Source organism: Setaria italica, chromosome IV (genome assembly GCF_000263155.2).
Source record: "Setaria italica strain Yugu1 chromosome IV, Setaria_italica_v2.0, whole genome shotgun sequence".
In the NCBI taxonomy this organism is placed as follows: Eukaryota; Viridiplantae; Streptophyta; class Magnoliopsida; order Poales; family Poaceae; genus Setaria; species Setaria italica.
In genome coordinates, this window is record NC_028453.1 from 38814189 (window position 1) to 38836977 (window position 22789).

The 22789-nt window shown below is 47.5% G+C and overlaps 6 protein-coding genes across 8 annotated transcripts; 4 read left to right on the forward strand and 2 right to left on the reverse strand.

The window, feature by feature from the left end:
* The first annotated feature begins 940 nt into the window (after positions 1 to 940).
* LOC101757177 (putative tRNA (cytidine(32)/guanosine(34)-2'-O)-methyltransferase) lies at positions 941 to 3677 on the forward strand. The gene is made up of 11 exons (XM_004966305.3): positions 941 to 1083; positions 1166 to 1259; positions 1393 to 1442; positions 1525 to 1574; positions 1678 to 1786; positions 1882 to 1942; positions 2038 to 2090; positions 2356 to 2448; positions 2546 to 2609; positions 2865 to 2972; positions 3066 to 3677. Exons 1-11 carry the CDS (start codon positions 1057 to 1059, stop codon positions 3308 to 3310), a joined length of 954 nt encoding a protein of 317 aa, XP_004966362.1. The 5' UTR covers positions 941 to 1056; the 3' UTR covers positions 3311 to 3677.
* Positions 3678 to 6175: 2498 nt separating this feature from the next.
* On the forward strand, positions 6176 to 9042 carry LOC101772557 (glycosyltransferase family 64 protein C4). The gene is made up of 5 exons (XM_022826031.1): positions 6176 to 6892; positions 6973 to 7345; positions 7534 to 7700; positions 7830 to 7900; positions 8604 to 9042. The coding sequence occupies exons 1-5, from the start codon at positions 6618 to 6620 to the stop codon at positions 8762 to 8764; spliced, it is 1047 nt and encodes a 348-aa protein (XP_022681766.1). The 5' UTR covers positions 6176 to 6617; the 3' UTR covers positions 8765 to 9042.
* Positions 9043 to 9184: 142 nt separating this feature from the next.
* Positions 9185 to 10760, forward strand: LOC101757569 (thylakoid lumenal 16.5 kDa protein, chloroplastic). Its single transcript, XM_004966306.4, has 4 exons — positions 9185 to 9683; positions 9832 to 9971; positions 10082 to 10154; positions 10305 to 10760. Exons 1-4 carry the CDS (start codon positions 9305 to 9307, stop codon positions 10412 to 10414), a joined length of 702 nt encoding a protein of 233 aa, XP_004966363.1. The 5' UTR covers positions 9185 to 9304; the 3' UTR covers positions 10415 to 10760.
* Positions 10654 to 15088, reverse strand: LOC101758381. Of its 2 annotated transcripts, XR_002677455.1 has the most exons (9): positions 14852 to 15088; positions 14253 to 14672; positions 14055 to 14145; positions 13440 to 13545; positions 12453 to 12635; positions 11709 to 12188; positions 11540 to 11605; positions 10910 to 11201; positions 10654 to 10809 (listed from the first exon to the last, which is right to left on the reverse strand). XR_002677455.1 is itself a non-coding variant. In XM_004966309.4 (8 exons), exons 3-8 carry the CDS (start codon positions 14079 to 14081, stop codon positions 11197 to 11199), a joined length of 867 nt encoding a protein of 288 aa, XP_004966366.1. In that variant the 5' UTR covers positions 14082 to 14145; positions 14253 to 14672; positions 14852 to 15088; the 3' UTR covers positions 10849 to 11196. The 2 variants fall into 2 exon arrangements, 1 of the variants encoding a protein (XP_004966366.1); XM_004966309.4 differs by lacking the exon at positions 10654 to 10809 and having other exon boundaries at positions 10849 to 11201.
* A 140-nt stretch (positions 15089 to 15228) lies between these two features.
* On the reverse strand, positions 15229 to 21396 carry LOC101759066 (pentatricopeptide repeat-containing protein At5g48910). Of its 2 annotated transcripts, XM_022826029.1 has the most exons (4): positions 19005 to 21396; positions 18244 to 18921; positions 17668 to 17732; positions 15229 to 17564 (listed from the first exon to the last, which is right to left on the reverse strand). In XM_022826029.1, the coding sequence occupies exon 1, from the start codon at positions 21353 to 21355 to the stop codon at positions 19130 to 19132; it is 2226 nt and encodes a 741-aa protein (XP_022681764.1). In that variant the 5' UTR covers positions 21356 to 21396; the 3' UTR covers positions 15229 to 17564; positions 17668 to 17732; positions 18244 to 18921; positions 19005 to 19129. The 2 variants fall into 2 exon arrangements, with proteins under 2 accessions (XP_022681764.1, XP_022681765.1); XM_022826030.1 differs by lacking the exon at positions 17668 to 17732.
* Positions 21397 to 21881: 485 nt separating this feature from the next.
* LOC101759471 (probable non-specific lipid-transfer protein 2) lies at positions 21882 to 22608 on the forward strand. The gene has a single exon (XM_004966311.2). The coding sequence runs from the start codon at positions 22006 to 22008 to the stop codon at positions 22288 to 22290; it is 285 nt and encodes a 94-aa protein (XP_004966368.1). The 5' UTR covers positions 21882 to 22005; the 3' UTR covers positions 22291 to 22608.
* The last annotated feature ends 181 nt before the right edge of the window (positions 22609 to 22789 follow it).

Here is a 22789-nt window from a genome sequence, read left to right on the forward strand (position 1 = left end):
CGAAAATTCTCTAATCTTCTTCCGAACCTCGCTGGACCCTTTATTGGAGTTGAGAAAGATGACAAGTGATTCCATCACGATAAAAAATCTGACGAGTGATTATGAAAAGTGCCGAATTGAATCCCCAAAAATTGAATATTATTGTACATGGTCTTATGTGAGATTGCCGGATCATCGTATCCTGGGCTCATATGCTCACCAGGTCATACCTACTAGAGATCGAAATATTCTATTAGATGTTGCAATGGATTTGACGTTTCAAACCAGTTTAATGGTTATCTTTGTCACTGAAGAATCTCTTGATTGGAACACTATAGGTTAGTACTGCCCTTAGCAATCATAATCGTTCAAAGATGCTCATCATCGGGTGTGAGTTGTGCATGTGAAGGTATCGCTTTCAGAACCAACGGAATGTCTTGCTCGTTCTTGCTTGCAGATTTGAACTTCTTGCACCAGTGCTGAGAAAGAAGAGAAAAATACTTAATTAATTACCCACCACAGTCGATTTAGAATCATTTGAAATTCCTTTCCCTTGAACTCAAAAGGCTAAAATACACCGCTTTGCACAAAAGCGGATGCATGCATTATGTTCCGAGGCTCGAAGGTGATATTAGGACTTGACCAATATCGCTTTGATAGAAGGGAATTGGAGTGGAATGAAGAAGATTGAGCATAAAATGAACTAATTTCTCCTCCGATCCCTCCGATTCCACTTCAATCCACTGTCATCGAACATGCGCTCTCGTGAAACACCTCATGTGCATTCACCCCCATCGGATAATCGGCCCAAACATGCTACTACTGGCTTCTCTGGCTCATCTCCAGATCCGGCAATCAATTTGGAAGCCCGTGCGTTAATCAGGCCAACGCCGGGGATGGGGATGGGGGATCGGTGAGGTGGGCCGTCTAACAGCCCAGTGGGCCCATACGCACACTACTCTCTCGCCCCGTTGGCCCGCGCGCCCCCGCCCCTTCCTCCGTCGCCGCCGCAATCTCCGAACAAGACCGCCCCGCCGCCGCCGCGCCTTCCTGCTCCCGGTCCGCCTCGTCGTCGTCATGGGCAAGGCCTCCAAGGACAAGAGGGTACGCTTCCTCCGCCTCTCCACCCTGCTCCTCCTCCGCTTTGCTCTGCCGCATCTCACCGCGCTGCGCACCGGTTGCTCAGGACATATACTACCGGAAGGCCAAGGAGGAAGGATGGAGAGCTCGTAGCGCCTTCAAGCTCCTCCAGATAGACCAGGAGTTCAACATCTTCCATGGTACCAGCTTGACCTACCTTCTATGCTCACCTTGACATGCTTGTATTGTAGCTGTAGCGGCCAATATCTCGTACTCTACCATGAACGAACAGTACCGATCTGATGAAAAAATACTTCCTTTTTTTTGGGTTAGGAGTGAAGCGTGTGGTTGATCTCTGTGCTGCTCCTGGAAGCTGGAGTCAGGTATCCTTGTGCCCGTGTTCAGTAGCCCATCCGTGCCACGGTTTGTTTGTCTGATTGCTTGATTTGATATTGGCACTTGTAGGTTTTGAGCAGGAACGTCTACGTACCAGCAAAACAGTCCCCTGATTACAAGTAAGTATCTGCGCCAATGTGCCACTGCCTGTTCTTGCGTAATTTGGTTGTGAGTATCTGATGTCCTTTTGCTCTCCTTGTTTGTGTTGTGTTATGGTACCAGGGAAGGCGACCTTCCTCTCATTGTTGCAATTGACTTGCAACCGATGGCTCCAATAGAAGGTGTTATACAAGTGCAGGGAGACATCACTAATGCTCGGACAGCCGAAGTGGTGAGTTGGACACTTGGACGGGGAGCATAAATTTTTCTTTTCTAGCTTAGCTCATGTGATTGCTGCCAACTTAGCTCATGTAAATGTTTTGCTAGGTTATTAGGCATTTTGATGGATGCAAAGCAGATTTGGTGGTTTGCGATGGCGCTCCTGATGGTATGATAGGAACTGGAGAGAGCTGATCCTTAAATATAATCCGTTTGGATATACCAGTGAATATTAAATACTTGTGGTTCTTTGGATGATTACAGTTACTGGGCTTCATGATATGGACGAATTTGTTCAGTCCCAGCTTATACTTGCGGTTAGTTCATATTCATCTTCTGTCTACATCCAATTTGAATCAGCATGTTCTTTTATCAACAATTTGTAATATTCATAGGATAAATATCAGTTAAAAATATTGATTTTAGGTTTATTAGATTATGTAGCATGTTCAACAGTAGCCTTTTTGCCAGACTTCTGGAGAACACCGTGTACTTTATGTTGCACAACACTTATGTCAGTTGTGTTATGCTTGTCTTCAGTTCGGATTTCTCTAATTTATTCTTGTACCACCTTGCATTTAGGCACTTACGATCGTGACTCATGTACTCAAAGTTGGTGGAAAATTTGTTGCGAAGATCTTTCGGGGTAAAGATACGAGTCTCTTGTACTGCCAGGTGATATACACTTCTGTTAGGCTATAGAATTTGCTAATGTTTCCGTTTTCTACTCACACTTATATTGTGTACTTGTCACACTGTGTGCTTTATGCAGCTAAAATTGTTCTTCTCACAAGTTACATTTGCGAAGCCGAAAAGTAGCCGGAACTCAAGCATTGGTAAGTCCTTTATATGTTCTGAAAGAAGATTCATACATGTGTGCCATGTATGCTTATCTACCTTCAATGGGTCATATAGCTTATGGTCACAATTCTGAAAGTATTGTTGTTGTTGGGCATGTTTGGGAGATTACCATTAGCAATCCTATTTGCTATGTAGTAAGGATGCATATGCTTTCTGGATAATGTTGATGGAAAAATGGAAAACGTTTATGTGGTCTTGACATTTATTTGTCCTTGTCGTTTGTCAAACAGAGGCGTTTGCAGTTTGTGAGAATTATTCACCTCCTGAAGGGTTCAAGGAGGAAGATCTTTACCACCTGCTAGAGAAAGTGGGGACTCCTTCAGGAGCTGACGACTTAGGTAAGGGCTAATAATACAGCACTATGCTGCTCTGATTGGCCCAGCAGATGATACAGAGAAGTACTCAATCCTTATGCCATTTGTCATGTGCAGATTGCAGAAGTGGATGGCTCGAGGGACCAAACAAGGTCTATATTCCATTTCTAGCCTGTGGGGATCTCAGTGGCTACGATTCGGACCGTTCATACCCGCTCCCGAGCACGGAAGGCGGCTCCTACCGTAGCTTGGATCCAGTCCAGCCTCCCATCGCCCCGCCTTACAAAACCGCCCTGGAGATGAAGAAGGCTTCCAGCCACGGTGCTAGTGCAGATACTGTCAGACCATCTGCGGACTCTTGAATGTAGCTTGTTTTCATGCACCCACCGTGTTAAATGGTGTAGGAATTCAGAAATCTTCTGGCTATGATGTTGTCCCACACTGCTAGCGTAGAAAAAGATGAAAGTGATACTTACGCTGTATCCTGGATTTGGCTCTTCAGACCCTCATCTGAAAAAGAAAATTTAGTCTCCAAACGCTTACAAGTAATATCTTGGGTTGAGATCATGCTCGTGTCCTTGTTTAGCACTGCTACTGCTGCTGCAGTGGTTGGATGGAACCGTATTCTGTTTCTGGAAAGGGTTGACAACCTGTTTTGTAGTAGTAAGTTGGAGGTGAGTCTCAAGAAAAACCTTGCAGATGACACTCATGGATAAACTTTCATATCAAGACCCTCTGTCTGATCTGAATTACTGCATTTTGATGTACATGTTAGCTGTGTTATAATCAGTGGAGGAGATGAAGAATGAGAGTCAACTGTCATATTGCATTGCCATGCATAGCCTAAAGGTACATGTATGATGTACAAAGGGAAACACTCTAGACACAAGCAAAATGACTAAACTACTATTCTCTCTACAACATACTTAGGAGGGAAATTTCGCTGTTTTTTTTCTTTATGCTTCGTTGCAAGCGGTATTCTATAATTATGTCTTGTTTTTTGGGTGTCTCGTGAGTTCCTACTCGTTGCATCTATCTGCGTAATCATGTTAATCACTTATCAAGAGTCAAAATACACAAAGTTGGTGTGATGTAGAAATCCCTATTAAATTTGGGCAAATTTCATTGGTTTTCCCCGACTTTTGGTGTTTTCTTCCCACAACCGGGGGGAAAAAACTCTCTATACTGATATCCCAAAGCCTAGGTAGCATGATAAAGGATGATCTGAAATTTTCGCTAAATCCTGGATTCCCGTCTAGAAAAAGGAAAATCTAGTTCCGAAATGCTTATGATTTTGAGCTGTGGCTCTGTGCAACATGTATCTAATAAGAATACCAATATCTTGACTTGAGAACTTGAGATCGTGCTCGTGTCCTTGTTTAGATCTGCCGCCGATGCAGTGGCTGGACTTGAACATGATCGTAGTAGTATTCTGCATCTGGAATTCTGGATAGGGTTTGCTACCCTGTTTATAGTAGCATGGAGGAGTGTCATCAGGTGTCTTAAAAAAAGAAAAATGACTACAGGATGTGCCATCACGAATCGCCGGTGGATCGAGGCGATCGGCCAATGCCATCTCCTAATTCCTAAACAAGTGAACCCTGTTGATCGCCATCCGGATTAACAAGTTCTTGGTCTTTCTGATAGCACGAGGTTCCGGAGAAACACAAGGACTGCTGCTTCCAGCAAGTGATCGATGATGGGCATATATGCAGCTGTGGAGAGCGCTAGGGGGCGGAAATGCCCTTCGTGCATCATCCCTGGCATCAAGCTTTGTCTCGCTTTGGACAGTGATTGTCGTGGGGTATTTTGGAGTCTCGAAAACGTTTTCTAGGGAAGAGGAAGTACAAAAGGATAAGCAATTAATCTCATGTAAATCTTGTTTCTCATCTATGCATGGAATAAATGTCCAGATGAACACGGAAGTCATTTCTTCCAGACTTGCAGTCTTTCTAGACCATACTAGGCTTTCTTGTTCGCACAGACCGGGCGGATCAAAGTTTTGGCCGTGTCACCGTGTGGCCCCCAAGGCCCCAAGAAGTCTCTCCTCAAACTGAAAAGGCAGTAGCCCGCACCCCGCAGCTTATACCCCAACTAACAGAAGAACAAAGCCACTGAGATAGCGGTATGTGCAGTGCTTCATTCATGTGTTTGAGAGATTGTTCAGTCTGATTCAGATTTCAGATGCCAACTCAAGTGATAAGTGCCCAATCGACCTATAATAACACGTAAAAAATGCTCATTATAATTTCACTCTTTAAACTTGTCCCGAGTTCTCATCCCGATCCCGATACTCTCAGAATACACATAGTAGTCCTTAAATTTGTCATGAGCTCTAAAAAAATTTAGATCAACCTAGGAAGAGCTAGGCAATTTTTCATTAAAAAAAAGAAATAGGCACATCTAAATTTGAGCTAGAGGTGACTCGAACATGGGTGATTAGAGTGCACGACCAAACCTCCTACTCTAACCAGTTGAGCTAGGCTCACTTCCTAACATGTCCCGAGCTCTCATCCTAGTCCAGGTACTATAGATATGCACATAGCAGTCTCTAAACTTATAACAGTCCCTAAACTTGTTCCGAGCTCTTATTCAGGTCCATAAACTTGTCCCGAGCTCTCATCCACTAAAATTTTAAGTGGATTTCAAATCCTCATGAATTCTTTTATCAATTTTAAATGAGATTTGAACTTGGGATCAATTCCTCATGAATTTCAGATCGAATTTGGGTAGGATTTGAACTCTTAGGATTTGAATCCTACTCAAATTGATCCAAAGGTCATGAGTATTTGAAATCAAATTTGAATCCTATCAAAATTAATCAAAAATTCATGAGGATTTTAAACAAGTTCAAATCCCACTCAAAATTTTAGTGGATGAACGCTCAAGACAAGTATAACAACTTGGGACAAATTTAGGAATTGTTATGTGTATTTTAAGAGTAACAGTATTGGGATGAGAGCTCGGGAGAAGTTGAAGAATTAGGATAAGAGGTCGGGATAAGTAATCGGTATTTTAAGAGCGGAATAAGTTTAATAACCGCCAGTAAAATTTACTCGGTACCGAAATCCTACGCTCTCTCGTACGGAGCGGAGAGAGAAGACGGTGACTTTTTGTAACGGTAGTCAAAGGTCCCCGTATCCCATCGGAGATTGTTCAGTTCAGCACCTGTCACCGTTTTCCCGAGAAACATCCGCAGCTCACTGCCCGTACGGTATCCCCTTCCAACAGACCAGCAGTCACCAGTCGTTCCAGCCCCGGGCTTCCCAGTCGAGTCGCCACCGGGCCGGAGCTGGCCACCCCGCGACCCGCGTCCGCCACCGCCACCGCCACCGGCCACCACCGCAACACAAGTACGCAACGCTGGCCGTGCCGCACCAAGATAAAGCTCTTGTCTTCTCTAATTCCTCTCCAGCCGCTGGCTTGGCTGGCTCGCCGATAGCCCAGGTGCCCGCTGCCAACCTCCACTTCCAGAAGCCGAGAGGGCCACCGCGAGAGATCTTACTGCTCCGTACCCGCGTACGGACTCCCAATCAAACCCGAACCCGTAGCCGCGCCGTCCCACCCCGTACCCAATCGGGGGAGGCCACGCCGACGGCCCGCCCGCCGCCGCCACCTCGCGGCGCTCTGCTCTGCTGCTGCTGCTGCGCGCGCGGGGGGTGCTAGCTCATGCCCCGGATGACCAAGCTGCTGCTCCAGCTGCAGGCGGCGGCGGACCGGAGGCACGGCCACGGCAGCGGCCTCGGCTTCGTCCCGGGCGCCGGGCGCCGCCACCCGCCGACGCCCCGCCACGCGTCCGCCGCCGGCAGATTCGCCCCGTCCTGCCTCGTCCTCTGCCTCCTCGCCCTCGCCGCGGCGGCCACCACGCTCGCGCTCGCGCTCGCGCTCACGCTCCACCGCCACGTCCCCGACCCCGCCGCCGCCGCGCCTGGCGCCTCGCCACGGTAAGCCTCCATTTCCCGACCAAACCACACCTGCCGCTCGTGCTCCTCCATTTCACTCTCGAACGCGCTTGCCTGTGCAGCGGCTTCGCGGTGGTGATCAACACGTGGCGGCGCTACGCGCTCCTGCGGCGGTCCGTGGCCCACTACGCTGCCTGCCCCGGCGTCGACGCCGTCCACGTCGTGTGGAGCGAGCCGCGCCCGCCGCCCGAGCACCTGCGCCGGGCCGTCCTCAACGGGACCCGCCGCGGGATCGTGCGCTTCGATATCAACGGCATCGACAGCCTCAACAACAGGTTCAGGCCCATCCGGGGGCTCGCCGCGGACGCCGTCTTCTCCGTCGACGACGACCTCATCGTCCCGTGCTCCACGCTCCGGTTCGCCTTCGACGTGTGGCGGAGCGCACCCTCCGCCATGGTCGGCTTCGTGCCGCGGATGCACTGGCTTGCCGACCCGGTATGATGTGAATCGATTCATGTGGTAATCCTTTGCGAGTAGTATTGGATTTGCATTTCGACACGAGAAATTTGTTTGGAATTTGAACAGTTGATTTCAATTTCACTCAAAATTAAACAAATTTGAATTTTACATGGACTTAAGTACGAATATGTCAAAAAATTTAATTGGAGCTGTTGCTTATGCAGAGAGGAGGTGGTACAAAGGAATACCGATATGGAAGCTGGTGGTCAGTTTGGTGGACAGGCACATATAGTATGGTTCTGTCCAAAGCGAGTTTCTTCCACAGGCAGTACTTGGATCTATATACCAACCAAATGCTACCGTCAATTCGCAAATATGTGAATGAAAATAGGTGCACTCCCTACCTCACCTCATCACTTTTGATAGAAAATTGGCTTCGGTTATGTTATGGTGTTGTCTGTGATTGGATTATGTAGTACTCCATGGATCTTACTCTTTTCGCTACGCTGACGCTTTGCAGGAATTGTGAGGATATTGCAATGTCTTTTCTTGTTGCAAATGCTACCGGAGCTCCACCAATATGGGTACAAGGTCAGTGCACACCCCTGTGAACAAGTTCAGTTCTTCTGCATCATCTTTCGAGAAATTCAGACGCTTTAATTTAGTTGAATTTGTTCATTTCCTGCACTGAGGAATTTCATCTTTGGAGAATAAGTTTCACTCAATGGCAGCAACACATCTTCCCATAGAGTCATTGGTTAAAATATCTTTAAATCGTGCAGTTTATCGACCACTATAGGGTCTGGGGACCTTATCCTCTGTTTAGACTTTAGACTCATAGGGACCATATCCTTTCATACTCTTTTACTTACAATTGGAGAGCTATGCAATTTTTATATTATTTGACCGTATGAGTTGTTACTTGGCTGTATTGAAAATTAACAATATGTCAAGCCACTTCCAATTTCATAATTTCCTGAACCACCTAGCCTTCCAGTGTCTTGATTAAGCATCGCTGTACTGTAGCTTACCTGAAACTTCCCTAGTGTTTTTCTGCTTGCCTGTTACAAATAGTGTTACTTGAATGGGCAATAACCTCATGTAGCAATTGAATAATAATCCATTGCAGTAAACCGAAAAGGATCAGTTCGGCATCAACATAGAAACAGAAAATAACTAGTCACAGAAACATGATAGGATCTTTGTATATTGAGGCGGCTCATATGCTATCCTTCATGCTATTGGTCTCATCAGGAGCCTCTTGCTCACATTCGTGTCCTTGATGTTACCACAGGAAGGATATTTGAGATTGGATCGAGTGGCATCAGCAGTTTGAAAGGCCATGGTTTGCAGAGATCCAGATGCCTCAACACATTTGCTGCCATGTATGGCCATATGCCTCTCGTAGCCACCACAGTCAAGGCTGTCGACAGCCGCAAGAGCTGGTTCTGGTGATATGCCTCTTGTTTGGCTCTGCTATCTCCTGTTATTTTGCTTTTCAAATTTCCTTAGGTGCTGCCTAGCCATATTACAATTTACGAGGCTAGTGTGTCTGTGCATAATTCATCAGCACCTAAGAACACAGGTTGTACACGTTGAGACTAAAACACAGCGACCACATTCAAATTCAAAATATTGGAGTTAGTTACTTGTAATCCATGTGAAAGGGGATTGCTCATGGTTATTGATGTGACAGTAATCAATTCACTGCTTCTCTTTTTTTTTTCTGGGGGTGTTCAATTTGACTATGTTGTGCCACTGTGGCAACAGCCTGATGCTGTATTGCTGTTTAGTGCTTACCACTAGGCTAACCAAGCTAACACATGTGTGGCTGTGACGGCCGAAGGAAGATAGTGAGGATAAGGGGACTCTTCCATTGGCCCAGTCGTGCATGCTTCCTTCGTGTTCTGTCCACAACCTCTAGTGCCTGCTTCTTTCCTCTCCCTCTTGGCTCTTGCTGCTGCTGCCGCTTCCTGGGGGAGAACACGATCGCCAATGGTGGCCATTGCTACCGAGGCATGGGCGCTCGCCGGATGTGGCGCGGCGTCCAAGGTGGCGGCGGCGGCGGTGCAGGAGCTGCCAGCGCAGCAGCATCCCCCAGCGGCAGCATGCAGGGCCAAGTTCAGAGGCGTCAGCATCAACGGAGGCCAGGACCGGCGTGAGGCCGCCGTCGTCGTCGGCCGACGGAGCGGCCTGGCGTCATGCGTGCTCGCCGCCCTGGCGGCGTCGTTCTCCCCGCTCGCCGCCGACCGCCCCGCGCGGGCTCTTGTGCTCGAGGAGGACGATGACATCGAGCTGCTGGAGCGCGTCAAGGAGGACAGGAAGAAGCGCCTGGAGAAGCAAGGGATCATCAGCGCCTCAGGCACCGAGACTGGTCAGTCAGTCAGTGAATTTACATTTTCCGTGAATTTACCTGCACTTCTTCTCATGCAGTTGTTTTTTAAAATTTCCCTGAAAAAGAGAGATAAAATCTCCGAATCTTTGCAATAGCAGTAATGCTGTAGTTTGACTACAAACCACAGGGTACTTGCAGGACCTCATCTACAAGTTGAGCAAAGTTGGGCAGGCCATTGACAAGGACGATCTCCCAGCCGCGAGCAGCGTCCTGGGTCCAAGTACAGATGCCCAGTGGGTGCAGAACATCAATGCAGCTTTTTCCAAGGTTGTCTTTCCTCATCCATCCTGAATTGCTTCCCTTTCACTGCAGACAGTTGTTTCATTCCCTTCTCAACTTGTACATATTCTTGACCTGTTTAGTTCTCTGTGCAACAGTTCAGCTCGAGCCCAGAGGAGAGGAGCACGGTTGATAGCTTCAACGCCTCCTTGGCCTCATTGTTCACATCAGGTATACGTGCAGTCTTATGATCTGTAGAACTAGATCTTTATCTGAACTTTCTATTTCTGAAACATACCTGAGCATTCATCTTCCAGTGATCCATGATTTTTCTGCCGGCATGAATCTGAAATGTTCCATGCGTGTGTCCTCTCGTTGCAGTGAACAAGCTTGATGCTGAATCCTCCAAGTCGGCGTTTGTGTCGTCAGCCACAGCGTTGGAGAAATGGATAGCGTTAGCCGGACTGAGTGGCCAGCTCAAAGGCTTCTAATATGCGAGTGAAGTGGCTTGCTGACAAATAGCTGGGTGCTTCTCTTACTCGAAGCACTGGCTGTGATCGCAAGACAGTGTATGCATCCGGCACTTGTGAATCTTCTAAAGAGGGTACCGTAACAGAGAACTGAGCTCACTTGGAGAACGGCAACATTCTCATCAAGAAATTGGAATTAATTTGCGATGTATTATCACAGTAATAGGAAATGAAGCTAAAATTGCTTTTGTTTGGTTGTCTAGTCTCTGTCTTTCAAATTCCAAGAAGCTCATGGGCAGTTTCTATCCTCGAAATTGGGGTATGTCAAGAGAGATTGAGGTGTATGAAACATCAGCAGGTTTTTTTATTTTCAGTTTTCATCAATCATGCCATGCCAAGTCAGATAGTGAGACAACCTGCACATAGATAGCTATCACAAATCACAGGCCAAACACTGATTTGAGAACTGCTTTATCAATTAATTTTTTTATGTGCAAGCCAAACAAGAAACATTACCCAATAAAACGCAGATGCATACACCGCTGCGCCTAACCATTATATTACAGAAGCACGACAATGTACACAGCAGTACAGCACCGCGACAATACCATCAGAAAGCATACTGGAAGACCGACTCAGGATACCCTGTGATGAGGTAGCAGCAGTCAACCCTATCATCACAATATAAGACGAGAAACTAGAAAAGAGACAGCTAACTCAAAAGGTCCTCAAGTTCTCCATCAATGCAGGTTTGCCTGCGCATAAGAGTATGTACAGATGGTTGGTGCACTGTGCATGGCTGCTCAACCTGCAGAGGAAAAAAACATTAAATACCAGAATGCGTGTTTGTTGACAGCAGAAGAAATCACTAAGAGAGAGAACAACTCAAGTTACGAGAAGTTTCCCTAAACAATTAAGAGAAGTTTCCCTAAAAAATTAAGAAAATACTTGATCGACTAAATTATTGGCTTATTAGCGTAAACAACGAGAACTCCCACCAAGCAGGCACTAACTGTTTTGCTTGTCCAATAAATGCATGAAAACCATTTTCTATAGGGATAGTAAGCAGCGGAGACAGCAGTACATGTTGTGTCCATGGGGTGCTTTTGGAAAAAAAAAAAGGGTGAAGGATGATTCAGCAGTCACCTGTATGATCTCCTCCAGTTGAATCAGAGAAGTTATTTGTTTCAGAAGTGAGGAATGGCGTCATTTCTGCAGAAAGGAAATCCAAAGACAAATAATGTATTAAGCCAAAAACAGGGGTGGAAGAGGTACTGAGAAATAGGAAGAAATTAGTCATATCAATGGAAGGTACCTGCACTTTGGCTGAAATCCTCTGCCAAGTCTGAAAAGATGAAACTTTGCGGAATCTGGTTCAAGAAGCTAAATGATGATGATTCCATATCCAAAATCGAATCATTCAGTGGTTGCCCATTCAACTCTGAGCTACTGAAGGATCCACCACCAGATGCATCACCTATTGACTGGCATGATTCCAGGAAAGTATTCCCGCAGAAAGCAAAATCAGCATTACTTGAATAGCCAGACTCTGTCTTTATTGTCGCACTTGCCCCATTGTCACCAAACAGGACAGCAGTTGCATTCTGGTCCGACTGCAGACTAGTTGAAGCATCAATTCCACTGTGAAGACCATGCAAGTCTTTACCAGCATTGAGTAATTGATCACCAGATGGCGTGCCATTTATTATACCACTTGAACTTCCATTGTGCATTATACCATTTGGCACTGCAGATCCAGGAGCAGTCTCCGGCAAAAAGCATGAATTTTGCTTTACTGAAACAAGTAAAGAAAGTAGCAATGTTAAAATATCAGACAGTAGGAAGCCAGCAAAAGGAATTTATCAGCAAATGAGAGGAGCGCCGAAACTGGAAAGTGGCAATAGTAAGATATGGATCCCATAAGCAAAAATAGAACTTCAAATTAATGAATTATAGACTTGTTGAACTTATAAAATAGTTCAATTGCTTTGCAAAGAAAACATGTATTGCTTGAGATTTTTCAAAGATTGCTGAGCAATTACTGAAATAGAGGTCCTACATTGGTTGGAGTTAGAGCCATTAGGAAGAGACATAGAAGGGATCCCTGGAGGAAATTCTTTATTCATGATCTGAAGCTGATCCTCAAGAAGCTTGTTGAAGACCATTATCTGATTCTTAAGCATTAGCCTCATATAGTATGCCTTGAAAAATAGAGGATTCTGTTGCTCAAGTTGTCGCCAAACTGAAAAGGTCAGAGAAAAAAGCACCACTTAGCTAGCAACCAAAAAGAGATTTCTTTAAGAAAAAAAATACTACAAAATACTGGGATGGAGGTAAGCAATATTGGACATTCTGAGAGAATCAGTGAAACAAATGGAACTCTGCAAGGTAAATTTCAACTACCATGCTATCTGTTGGTATCATAATGGCAGTTTAGCTGAAGCACAGATTCAATTTCAATACATTAGATCGCAAAAGAAATTTTCAGAAAAAAGGGGCTGCAGAACTGGAAATTGGAGGCCAAGCTATCCAGTTTGTCATTAAGGTAGGGCAACGGGTCTAAAAAAACTTTCACACATGATTTTTTTTAACATTGAGTCTGCCATAATTTTGTGCAGGGATGGATGTTTTTCATTATCATAATACAAGAATATTAGAGGGCACCAATCAAGTTTCCAAGAATAAATGGTTTGCAATTAGTGTTTCAACTGTACTGGATGGCAACTGGCAATGCTATTGCTTATGATAGGTCCAAAACGGGGATCCTTCCTGACAAAACGATGTACCAATTAGCAAATTTGGGGAGTATACAACAATTATTGATACAAGGGTGGAGAGAATTACAGCAACAATTGTTATTGTTGGTTGTGGTGGTGGTGGTGTAAAGCATTATTTGTGTAATGTGAAATAGCATATGTCCATGGTTCAGAATCACAGTTGTAACATTCGACTACGTTAGAGCCAGATATGCATGAAATAACTTTGGAACAATCTGCAAGTAAGAGAAAGGAGTGATTTTACTGTACAAGATAACAGTGAGCATTACCAAGTTCAGTAATACAAGGCTCTATCTTTGCGTGTTGAGAGAGGGTATCGATTACTTCTTTCTGGTTCATATACACCTGAAGGCAGCGCTCTATAAGAGCCTGGACCTGTACACCAGTAGTCAGCAACTTGAGTTAATGAATTATCTTATCGATCTCTCCAAGTAAATACATATGAATTCTTTGAAGTATGTTGCATGACTTGCATCAAATAAGATTGGAATGTAATAGAAAGACAGCTATTGAGCAGAATATTACAGGACACAAGGATTCATGGCATGCACAAAACCAATATCAGTTGCCTGTAGGAACTACAGGTGCACAACCAATGACGGATGCATGAGAGTACCCTAGACCTTAGATGGCTGAACCATTGGTATCATCCGACTGAAACCCTAGATTACCAATTTGAATACGAGTGCAGAAACCAGCCTGTTCTTTGAGGGGGAACAGACACGACTAAGGGATATCAACAATTCGCAACACCCAGGGAGCAGAATCACAAAAGAAGTAATTAAATCCTCGTCAAGGAACCAACTGACGAGCAAAAACACAGATTAGGGCGGCAACAAAAGCACCGAACCACTTAAGGAAGCTGCATGTTCTCGTTGACAGACCTTGTGGACTAGCTCCTCGCTCGCCATGCCGGATGCTGCGCCCCTCTTCCTCCTCCTGCCCTAGCTCCTCTCCCAGGCGAAGCTCCTCCCCCTACGCAGCAGAGCAGAGACGGGATGAGTGTCGCAGGACAAATTACCCCACGGGGACCGCGAGATTAGGGGGGATTCGAAGGAATTCGACGGACGGATCGGTCGCACCTGCCGCCACCGCCGGGGAAGGGAATCCCAGCCTGCTCCGCGAAGAGAGAAGGAGAGCAGCGGGTGGTGGGCGGTGAGGGAAGGGAAGGCGGAGGAGAAGAGCGGCGGCCAGGCCACCAGCAGCAACCCGGTTCACCTGCGCCTCGTGATCAATCAATCAATCCACTAGCTAGCCAAGCCAAGCCAAGCCTGAGCCACCACCACCACCGTGGCTGCTGCGAGTTGGGTTGGGGGAAAAGGAGGGGTGCGCCTGCGCTGCGATGGTGGAGTCCCTGTTCTGGAATCTGGGGCACCAGACCCACTCCCCCACCCCCATATTGGCTGGGGGAATATTTGATACTGCACCCAGTACTGAATCTTTTTGCACTGAATTTCCTTTACCACTTTATCATCACTTCCTTTCCTTCAGACCACCTCCCTCTTTCTCCCAAAAAAAAAAGAAAAAGAAAAAAGAAATCAGTTCAGACCAAACTCCAATCAGGCTATAAGGTTAACCAACTGAAAGTATGTGAATCAGTACATGTTTGGATGCAACTGGTAGTAGGTGGGTCAAGCATAAAATATACAGAGACGGAATTAGATTTATCCTGCATGCTTACCGGAACTTTTTAAATAAGATACTGGGGGAGATGAAATGGAATGGAGGCACCACAGGCAGAGAGGGGTCCTGCCAGATCTGAAACCGGAGTGCCCGTATCCCACTCCGAATCTGCAATAGCAATGCTCCGGTAGTCCGGTCCAGTGCCCCATCCGTCTTCTAAATTTGCATTCTATTTTTCACTTTTTCGTCGCCTTGTACTGTACTCAAAACAACTCCCCCTTTTGGCCTTTTTCACTTTTCAATTCAGGAAACTAAGCATTTGCACTTGCGTCTACACGGGCATCATCCTGTGGTTGCAGAAAAGTGCAAACATTCAGGGCAGTTGTGAGAACAGAGCCTGAATAAACGTAAGAAACCAACTGAACAAACATGTGACTGTAAGAAGCATCCCTCAAGATTCAGATCTGAAAGAACAAACAGAGCTTCAATTGCCAGGCAGCAAGCAGATATGTGATGTAGCCACTGGATTGAGGTATGCAACAACATCCAAAGGCACCTTGTGGCAACACAGAGAGCACCGCAACACCAACGCGGTATGTAAGGAAGGATGACTTGTAGGTTGGTAATAGGACCTTCTTGTGATGTTCAAACAAGCGAAACAACTAACCAGGCCATAACGTTTTGTGACCTCAGATGCTTAGATTCCGTTACTGATCTCAACCAAGCTGTGACCACTCTCCTTCACTTCTTTCCCACTAGCCATCGCTTTAACCCTTGAAGCATTTTCGGTGTCCCCAATCTCGTGAAAGTATTTTGATACCTGCAAGTTGGTGGCTGGATCCTTTTGGCCCACATCTATCAGCATATTTGCGGCTCTCTTTCCCATCACATTTTCACCATGTGCCATGCAACTCTGTAGGAGCGAGCTCCATGCCTTGGTGTAGTGTCGTAGTGGAGAGTGCTCCATCATTTTTATTGCCTCCTCCACAAAACCATCTCGACTGAGAAGGTTAACCATGCAGGCAAAGTGCCTTTCATCAGGATCCAGCTCACGGCTTGCTCTCATGAGTTCAATCACCAGCCTCCCTTCTTCAAACAGCCTTGCCTGATCGCATCCAGCAATTGCGCACAGGAAGGTAACATCATCGGGCTTGAGGCCCCTAGAAACCATCTTATTTAACAGCTCCACTCCTTGTGCGCCATCTCCATATCGAGCGCAAGCAGATATTACTGAAGTGAAGCAAATGACACTCGGATCCTGCAAGCTTTCAAATATCAAGTGGGAGCTGTTCATTTGACCGGCTCGAGCATATGCGCTGATCAAAGAGGAGCACACAGCCATGTCTGTTTCAAAGCCCAGTTTGAAGACCCAAGAATGCAGCATTTCGCAACTGATTAAACTTGAAGAAGCTGACAAAGATGTGGCCTTGATGGTTGCAGATAGAGTCACATTATCAGGCACAACTCCCTCTACAATCATACAGTACAATACCTCCAATGCGGAGTCAAAAACCTTGCAGCGAATTGATGATGTGATGGTTGAATTACAGCACTCCAGTGCAAGGCTTGGGATTTCATTAAAGATTGCCAAGGAAGAATCAAAAGAGCAACACTTTCCATACATGTCAATGAGAGAAGTTTGCACATGCGCACTACTCCAACTGAATCCAAGTTTAAGAGCAACGCCATGCATCTGAACCCCAAATTGAAGATCTCCAGTCTGACCAGACAAAGCAAAGAGCCTGACAAAGGAGCGAACTGAGGGCAGCTTGCCGTGCCAAACCATCTGTCTCAAGTAATCAGTTGCTTCCTTCTTACATCCTCTGCTTGCATAAACAGAAACAATGGAGTTCCATGAGATTACATCCTCGGAAGGGATATCATCAAGTGAATTCTTAGCATCCACCAAATCTCCAGTCGCTGAGTAAAGATCCACAAGCAAGTTTGACAGGAAAATGTTTGAAGGAACCCACCCTGCCTTAAGAACTACTCCATGAAGCTGCCTGCCTTGTTCCAGCCATTCTTCATCTTGATAGCATCCTCTCATCGCGTAACAGTAGGAAAGACCATTCAACTCCAAACCATGTCGTCTCATGTCAAGTAGGGAACAAAGGAGGTCCTCAGTCAGCTTAAGGTTGCACAAGCCACCCAGAACCACATTGGACATGACTGTGCTTCGCAACGTCATCTCATTGCACAGCAATAGGGCAGCACAAGGCATTTCAACACGCATATAGAGATTGACCAACGCAGACCCGATAAATGGGTTGGAGCACAGGCCCAACGCCAGCACCCGGCCATGCAGTTGTAGTCCCTCACAGCTGTTGCACGCACTGAGGATTGCAGAGAAGGTATGAGGGGTCTCTCTGACGCCTGAACCAACCATCCACCTGTAGACTGCAAGAGCTCGATCGCCAAAGCCACTGCGAATGAAACCAGTGATCATACGGTTCAAAGAAATGACATCCCGCACTGCCATCACCACAAATAGCCTAACTGCACACTGTGATGGATCCACCGATGCTTGGGACTCTGCTCTTCCTTGCTGGTATCTGCAACTTGCAGGAGTGAGGTCAGCATGCAGCTTTGCAGGATTGCCAGGTTGGTGGGGGACGTGTCTAAGCAGCAAGCATCTCTCCGATTTCCATTAGTCTGCAGCAAGCCCTCCAGAGAAGAAAAACAGTGGAGACTGTTCTTGTCAAGCAGAGTGTCATCTTAACTTGGCCCATCACTTTGGCGCTCCTCACCAATATCACATACCGATTGGATGACTGGCATAAAATCAGATGAACAAATGTATGGGAAGCTTCAGAACAGTTTGCTCAGAGTCACAAAAACAAAAACAAAACTAGAATATGGCTATCTAAGCACCACCTGTTACTGTCATGTAACCTGGTAACGAGTAGACGTTGGTACAGCTCACATCCTCTACTGAAGATCTGAATGACAGACCGTGATTGCCATCATCACTTGGTAGTTTAGTATACAAGGACTAATTTAAAGTTGTGCCCAAATGATATAAGGCCATAACATATAGAAGAAAAGGGACTGTCACAACTCACCGTTCAATGAACATTTCTACAGTCAGAGTGAAACCAAAACTTAGGGTTATTGTGAACATTTCTACATGTGGGTTAAATTGTAATTCAATTATTGCCACAATGAGTTGTTATCGTATTCAAGTCTGAAGCTTCAATAAGCAATACTGATCAGTACTGCATGCAACGATTCCCCCATCCACCTTAGAAGAGTGCGATTTAGATGTAGCAAGTTGCAGTTTCCTATTTCTACATCACTGTCAGACACCATGATATAGTATTGGTACAAATAGATGAAAAATCTCACATTATCTCACTCTAAGCTTCAAAGTTGATGATAGATTTTCCATATACACCAAATAGATTACACTTCAGAGGCTTTGATCAAATCAGAGCCGAGAAGACGTCTCACCTCGGTAGGCAACAAGGCAACCAGGCAGGGGCGCGGGGACTTCGTCTCCGTGCTTGGCAGGCAACGGCTGTCCGGCGTGGGGCGAACGGCTGCAAACCGCACGCGCGCGCGCAGGCCGGAGCGCGACGCCAGCAAGCGGCAGGTCGCAGGGGAGGTCTGGGCGGAGGAGGGCGGTCGCCGGAGCGGGCGAGCAGGCGGCAGTGGGGCGGGCGGGCGGCTATGATTTGGCTGCTTTGCCCCTGAACTGCCCAACAAAGGAAGAAGCACCAGCTGTGCAGATTGACTGGGCTGGCTAGTTGAGCAGTTTAGACGGCCCACCCAGCCCATTATCTTTCGTTGTGTCCTTTTTACTCTTTCTGTACTGGGCAAGTCACACAAGTTGCAGAACTGCTGTGCTGGAAATAATATCAGCGTCACACTGAAGAATCACATAGAGAGACATTCAGTTTCATCACTTTGAAATCCACCGGAACCAGGCGCAAATGGAGTGTGTTCGGGACAGAGCCAAGCCGCCAGCCCTAGAAACTAGGGGGGCTCATTCTTCTTCCTCTACCTTCCTTTTCCTCTTTTCTCCACAAAAATACCTCATAAATCCGCTCCAACTGTTCCCGTGTGAAGAGAGGTACAGTTCCAATGCGGCAACCAGCATTCAGCAGATACACGACTGAGTTCCTATCCCTGGTAAAATACATAAGAGAGCTTGGTGATATCTGTTATCAGAAGATTCATAAGCTCCTTTATGACATGGGAAGAAATAGTACCTTAGGCATTTATAAATTCGAAACTGAACGCCAAATTGTGACATGAAGCACTTGCGCTTTTAGTGTATTCTTAGCTTCTTGCCTTCTGAGCTCTGGAACAAGAACAACATCTTGCAGAACAGAAATCACCAAAAATCATTGCAAGAACATGTTCCGTCTCGGAAATGGTGGAACCTACTCCGGTCTCTAACAATGATTTCCCGGTTCCAAAGCTTGGAGATTAACTTGATTGCCGAGTGGCAGTCCTCACAGACCCTCAGGTTCTTCATGATATGAATCGGTAAGTTGGGTGCAAGGCTAATGAGACCAAAAGCAATTGCCATCTTCTCACTGTGGGCTAAAAGTGCTTGCTCTTTCTCTTCCTCATCAACATCCACTGTTATCTTTGATGTGATCGGTGAATAACCTACAGACTTTAGCCTGTGTGCAATTTCCTCCATCATTGCAATGATCTCAAACTTCCAAGGGTGTGATTGGTCATTAACAACAAACTTGTGCACCTGCCCAGCCACAGTAATCGAACTGTAACCTGCCGTCTTCTTAACTCCCCGTTCCTCCATCAACATCCTTATCCTTTTTGCATCTACCCATTGTCTAGAGTCTATGTATATGTTATACAACTGAACATAGACAGCATCCTCGTCAGGCTCTAACTTCAGAAGATTCTCTGCAGCATGTCGAGCTAGGTCAATTTTTTTGTGAACTCTGCAAGCACTCAAGATGGAGCCCCATATGACAGCATTTGGTTGCATTGGCATCGTCTGAACAAGATTCATAGCTTCATCCAAGAGCCCACTTCGAGCAAGCAAATCTATCATGCAGCCATAGTGCTCAATCTGAGGCTGTATCCTGTGCAACGATCTCATCTCATTGAAATGCATTCGACCTTCATTAAGCAGGCATGAGTGGCTGCATGCAGTAAGAACAGCAATGTAGGTAACTGAGTTGGGCTGAAAACCATCGTGTTTCATCTGGCAGAAATACTCCAGAGCAACCTTACCCATCCCATGGAAAGCAAGACCTGCAATCATGGCACTCCAAGTGCGAACATCTCTTTCACCCATCCGCTGGAACACAATGGTTGCCTCATCCACCCTCCCACATTTCATGTACATATCCACAAGTGCGGTTCCAAGGTAAACATCTTCTTCCACCAGCCTCTGCTCAATTGAAGCATGCAAAGCCCTGCCCTGAGGCAGTGCACCTAAGCTTGCACAAGCAGTGAGAAGGCTCACCACTGTAAAATTATCAGCGCGCAGGTCGTGTCTCCTCATCTGAATGAACAACACTAATGCGTCTCTAAGCCGGCCACTGTGGATGTATCCAGTGATCATCGAGTTGAATGTGATGACATCAGGGGCGTCCATTTGATCAAACAGAGACCTAGCAACATCAACATGGCCAAGCTTGCAGTACCCGTCAATGATAGCATTCCATGGCTCAGGCTTTTGGCCTCTTCCCACAGCGTCAAAGATCCCCTGTGCACAGGCAATGTCACCACACTTGGCATACATGTCGATGAGCGCAACAACAAGATTGTCGCTCATCCGGATCTTCTTCTCCCCAACCAGAAAGTGCAGTGAGCGTCCAATGTCCAAATCCTTTAGCTGCGAACAAGCTGAGAGCACACAAATCACCGTAACCTCATCCGGCGCGACACCATCTGAAAGCATGCTGTTGAAGCAATCCACAGCCTCAGCAGCCCGACCTGCACGAGAGTAGCCGGCAATCAAGCTAGTCCATGAGATCACGTTCCTCTCCGGTGCCTGCACAAGGAGCCTCCGCGCTTCATCGAGCATCCCCATCTTGGCCAGCCCACCGATCACCGTTGTCCACACAACCGGGTCCTTGACAGGTATCTCGTCGAACACCCGGCGCGCGCTGTCCGTGAGCCCGAGCGCGGCGTACATGTGGATGAGGGGGTTGGCTACGAGCGGCGCGGCAGAGGGGAGCATGGTCCGGAGGCACGCGGCGTGCAGCATCCGGCAGAGCACAGCGCGACCGCGGGGGAGGGCGCAGCACCTGAAGAGGAAGTGGAACGTGAAGGCGTCCGCGCGGACGCCCCCGCGGCGCATGCGGCGGAAGAGGAGGACCGGATGGTCCGCGCCGGCGGACGCGCGGAGGCAGGCGCGCAGGGCGGTGTCGAAGAGGAACGTGGAGTCCTGCGGCAATGTGTCGAACAGGCTGAGCGCGTAGCGGAGGTGGCGCGGGGCCGAGAGGCAGTTGGTGAGGGAGTTGAGGAGGTGCCCGGCGGAGGTCGGGTGGACGATCCTGCCGGATGTGGTGAGCATGGCGTGGAGCTGGGACGCTTGCCGCACCGAGCGAGGGGTCGGCCATGGCGACGCCGGCATGGCACGGCCGCCGCTCGCAGCTGAGGAAGAGCTGTGCGGGGTGCCGGCGCGCGGTCAAGCTCGAGCGGGGAGCTCGAGTTCTTTTGGGCTGCTTTGATAAAGGCCCATGTATAAAGGGAAGGCTTTATTTGGTGGCCCATCTTTCCAGTTCAGCTGTGCCAACTCAATATCGGCCTGATCGGAGCCCAACCCAAACAGTGCTCCGCAACAACGTTGTTCCTATAGACAGCGCGCGCGCAAGTGATGAACAACAACCGAATGAAACTTAAATTGTGAGAGAAGACATAGAGCGAGAAGAAAACCTAAATTATGAGGTATCTTCGTTCGGATCTTCCCTGCCGACCACGGTGCACCGTCGGTGCATGCATGTGAGGGAGCTCGAGGAATGGCCAAGGATGCACGCCCACAATGCAGAGCGTGGTTGCCCATGATCAGCCCATGCACTGCGTCTCCATGAAAGCTTCCTCGTTCCATTCTACATGCCCGCACAGCCCTATAAATTAGAGGCCTCGCTCAGACCAGCAGAGCCCACTCACTCGATCCCCATCTCTCACCATCACTCTCTCCACCTGATCGATCTCTGCCGAGCGAGCGAGAGTGAACGATCGAAGCGAGCGGCGGCGCTGCAGAGAGATCGATCGACGTCGACCATGGCCATGGGCAAGGCGACGGCCACCACCGTGCTCGTGCTGTGCGTCCTGCTGGTGGCGGCCGCGCGGCCGCTGGACGCGGCGGCGTGCAACCCGTCCGCGCTGAGCCCGTGCGGCGGCGCCCTGATCGGCCGGGCGGTGACGGAGGGGTGCTGCGTGCAGCTGAAGAAGCAGCAGCCGTGCCTCTGCCAGTACGCGCGCAACCCGGCCTACAGCAACTACGTCAATGGCCCCGCCGCGCAGAGCCTCACCAAGGCGTGCGGCCTCCCCAAGATGAAGTGCTGAGATCGCCGGCGCATCGCCGGCCGCCGGCACGCCCGGCCGTATACACCACTACTACGACTACGCGTCCACGACAGATCGACGGTGGACGTCTAAATAAATGCCGCGACGGCGAGCTCTAGACGATGAGCTGGTTGTCGCTGGCTAGGTCGCCTACTCCGGCAGCTCGTCAGCTAGCTCAGCCATGAGCCTATGATGATGTTTGAGTGTTTGTCCCCGTGATGTTTTTTAAGTTTTGTTTCGTATGAGTAAAGTTGTGCTGGTGTGCTCTGTCTGTGCAGTGTTTCGTCTCATGGAACCACAGTTACTGTTTAATCCCAATAATGATGATCATAGAGAAAGAGAGAACTACACCAATGTCAAAGAAAAGAACACCGAGCTTTGGTAATAAAAGTTCAAGGAATGTGACAAGTTCACAGCATCTAGTTTCTAAGATGATCGACTAAAAAAATGTGCAAGATACTGATTGCACAAAAACAAAAGGGTAGGAGTAGGACAGCAC

Coding starts and splice junctions, on each gene's coding strand:
- LOC101757177 (XM_004966305.3), top strand. CDS start 1,057: ATGGGCAAGGCCTCCAAGGACAAGAGG. Junction 1,084..1,165: donor AGGCCTCCAAGGACAAGAGG/GTACGCTTCCTC, acceptor CCGGTTGCTCAG/GACATATACTACCGGAAGGC. Junction 2,091..2,355: donor AGTCCCAGCTTATACTTGCG/GTTAGTTCATAT, acceptor CCTTGCATTTAG/GCACTTACGATCGTGACTCA.
- LOC101758381 (XM_004966309.4), bottom strand. CDS start 14,081: ATGGCGAGCGAGGAGCTAGTCCACAAG. Junction 13,546..14,054: donor GCGAGGAGCTAGTCCACAAG/GTCTGTCAACGA, acceptor ACTGGTGTACAG/GTCCAGGCTCTTATAGAGCG. Junction 12,636..13,439: donor GCCTTGTATTACTGAACTTG/GTAATGCTCACT, acceptor TGACCTTTTCAG/TTTGGCGACAACTTGAGCAA.
- LOC101772557 (XM_022826031.1), top strand. CDS start 6,618: ATGCCCCGGATGACCAAGCTGCTGCTCCAGCTGCAGGCGGCGGCGGAC. Junction 7,346..7,533: donor TGCACTGGCTTGCCGACCCG/GTATGATGTGAA, acceptor TTGCTTATGCAG/AGAGGAGGTGGTACAAAGGA. Junction 7,701..7,829: donor AAATATGTGAATGAAAATAG/GTGCACTCCCTA, acceptor GACGCTTTGCAG/GAATTGTGAGGATATTGCAA.
- LOC101759471 (XM_004966311.2), top strand. CDS start 22,006: ATGGCCATGGGCAAGGCGACGGCCACCACCGTGCTCGTGCTGTGCGTC.
- LOC101759066 (XM_022826030.1), bottom strand. CDS start 21,355: ATGCCGGCGTCGCCATGGCCGACCCCTCGCTCGGTGCGGCAAGCGTCC.
- LOC101757569 (XM_004966306.4), top strand. CDS start 9,305: ATGGTGGCCATTGCTACCGAGGCATGGGCGCTCGCCGGATGTGGCGCG. Junction 9,972..10,081: donor TCAATGCAGCTTTTTCCAAG/GTTGTCTTTCCT, acceptor TCTGTGCAACAG/TTCAGCTCGAGCCCAGAGGA. Junction 10,155..10,304: donor GGCCTCATTGTTCACATCAG/GTATACGTGCAG, acceptor CTCTCGTTGCAG/TGAACAAGCTTGATGCTGAA.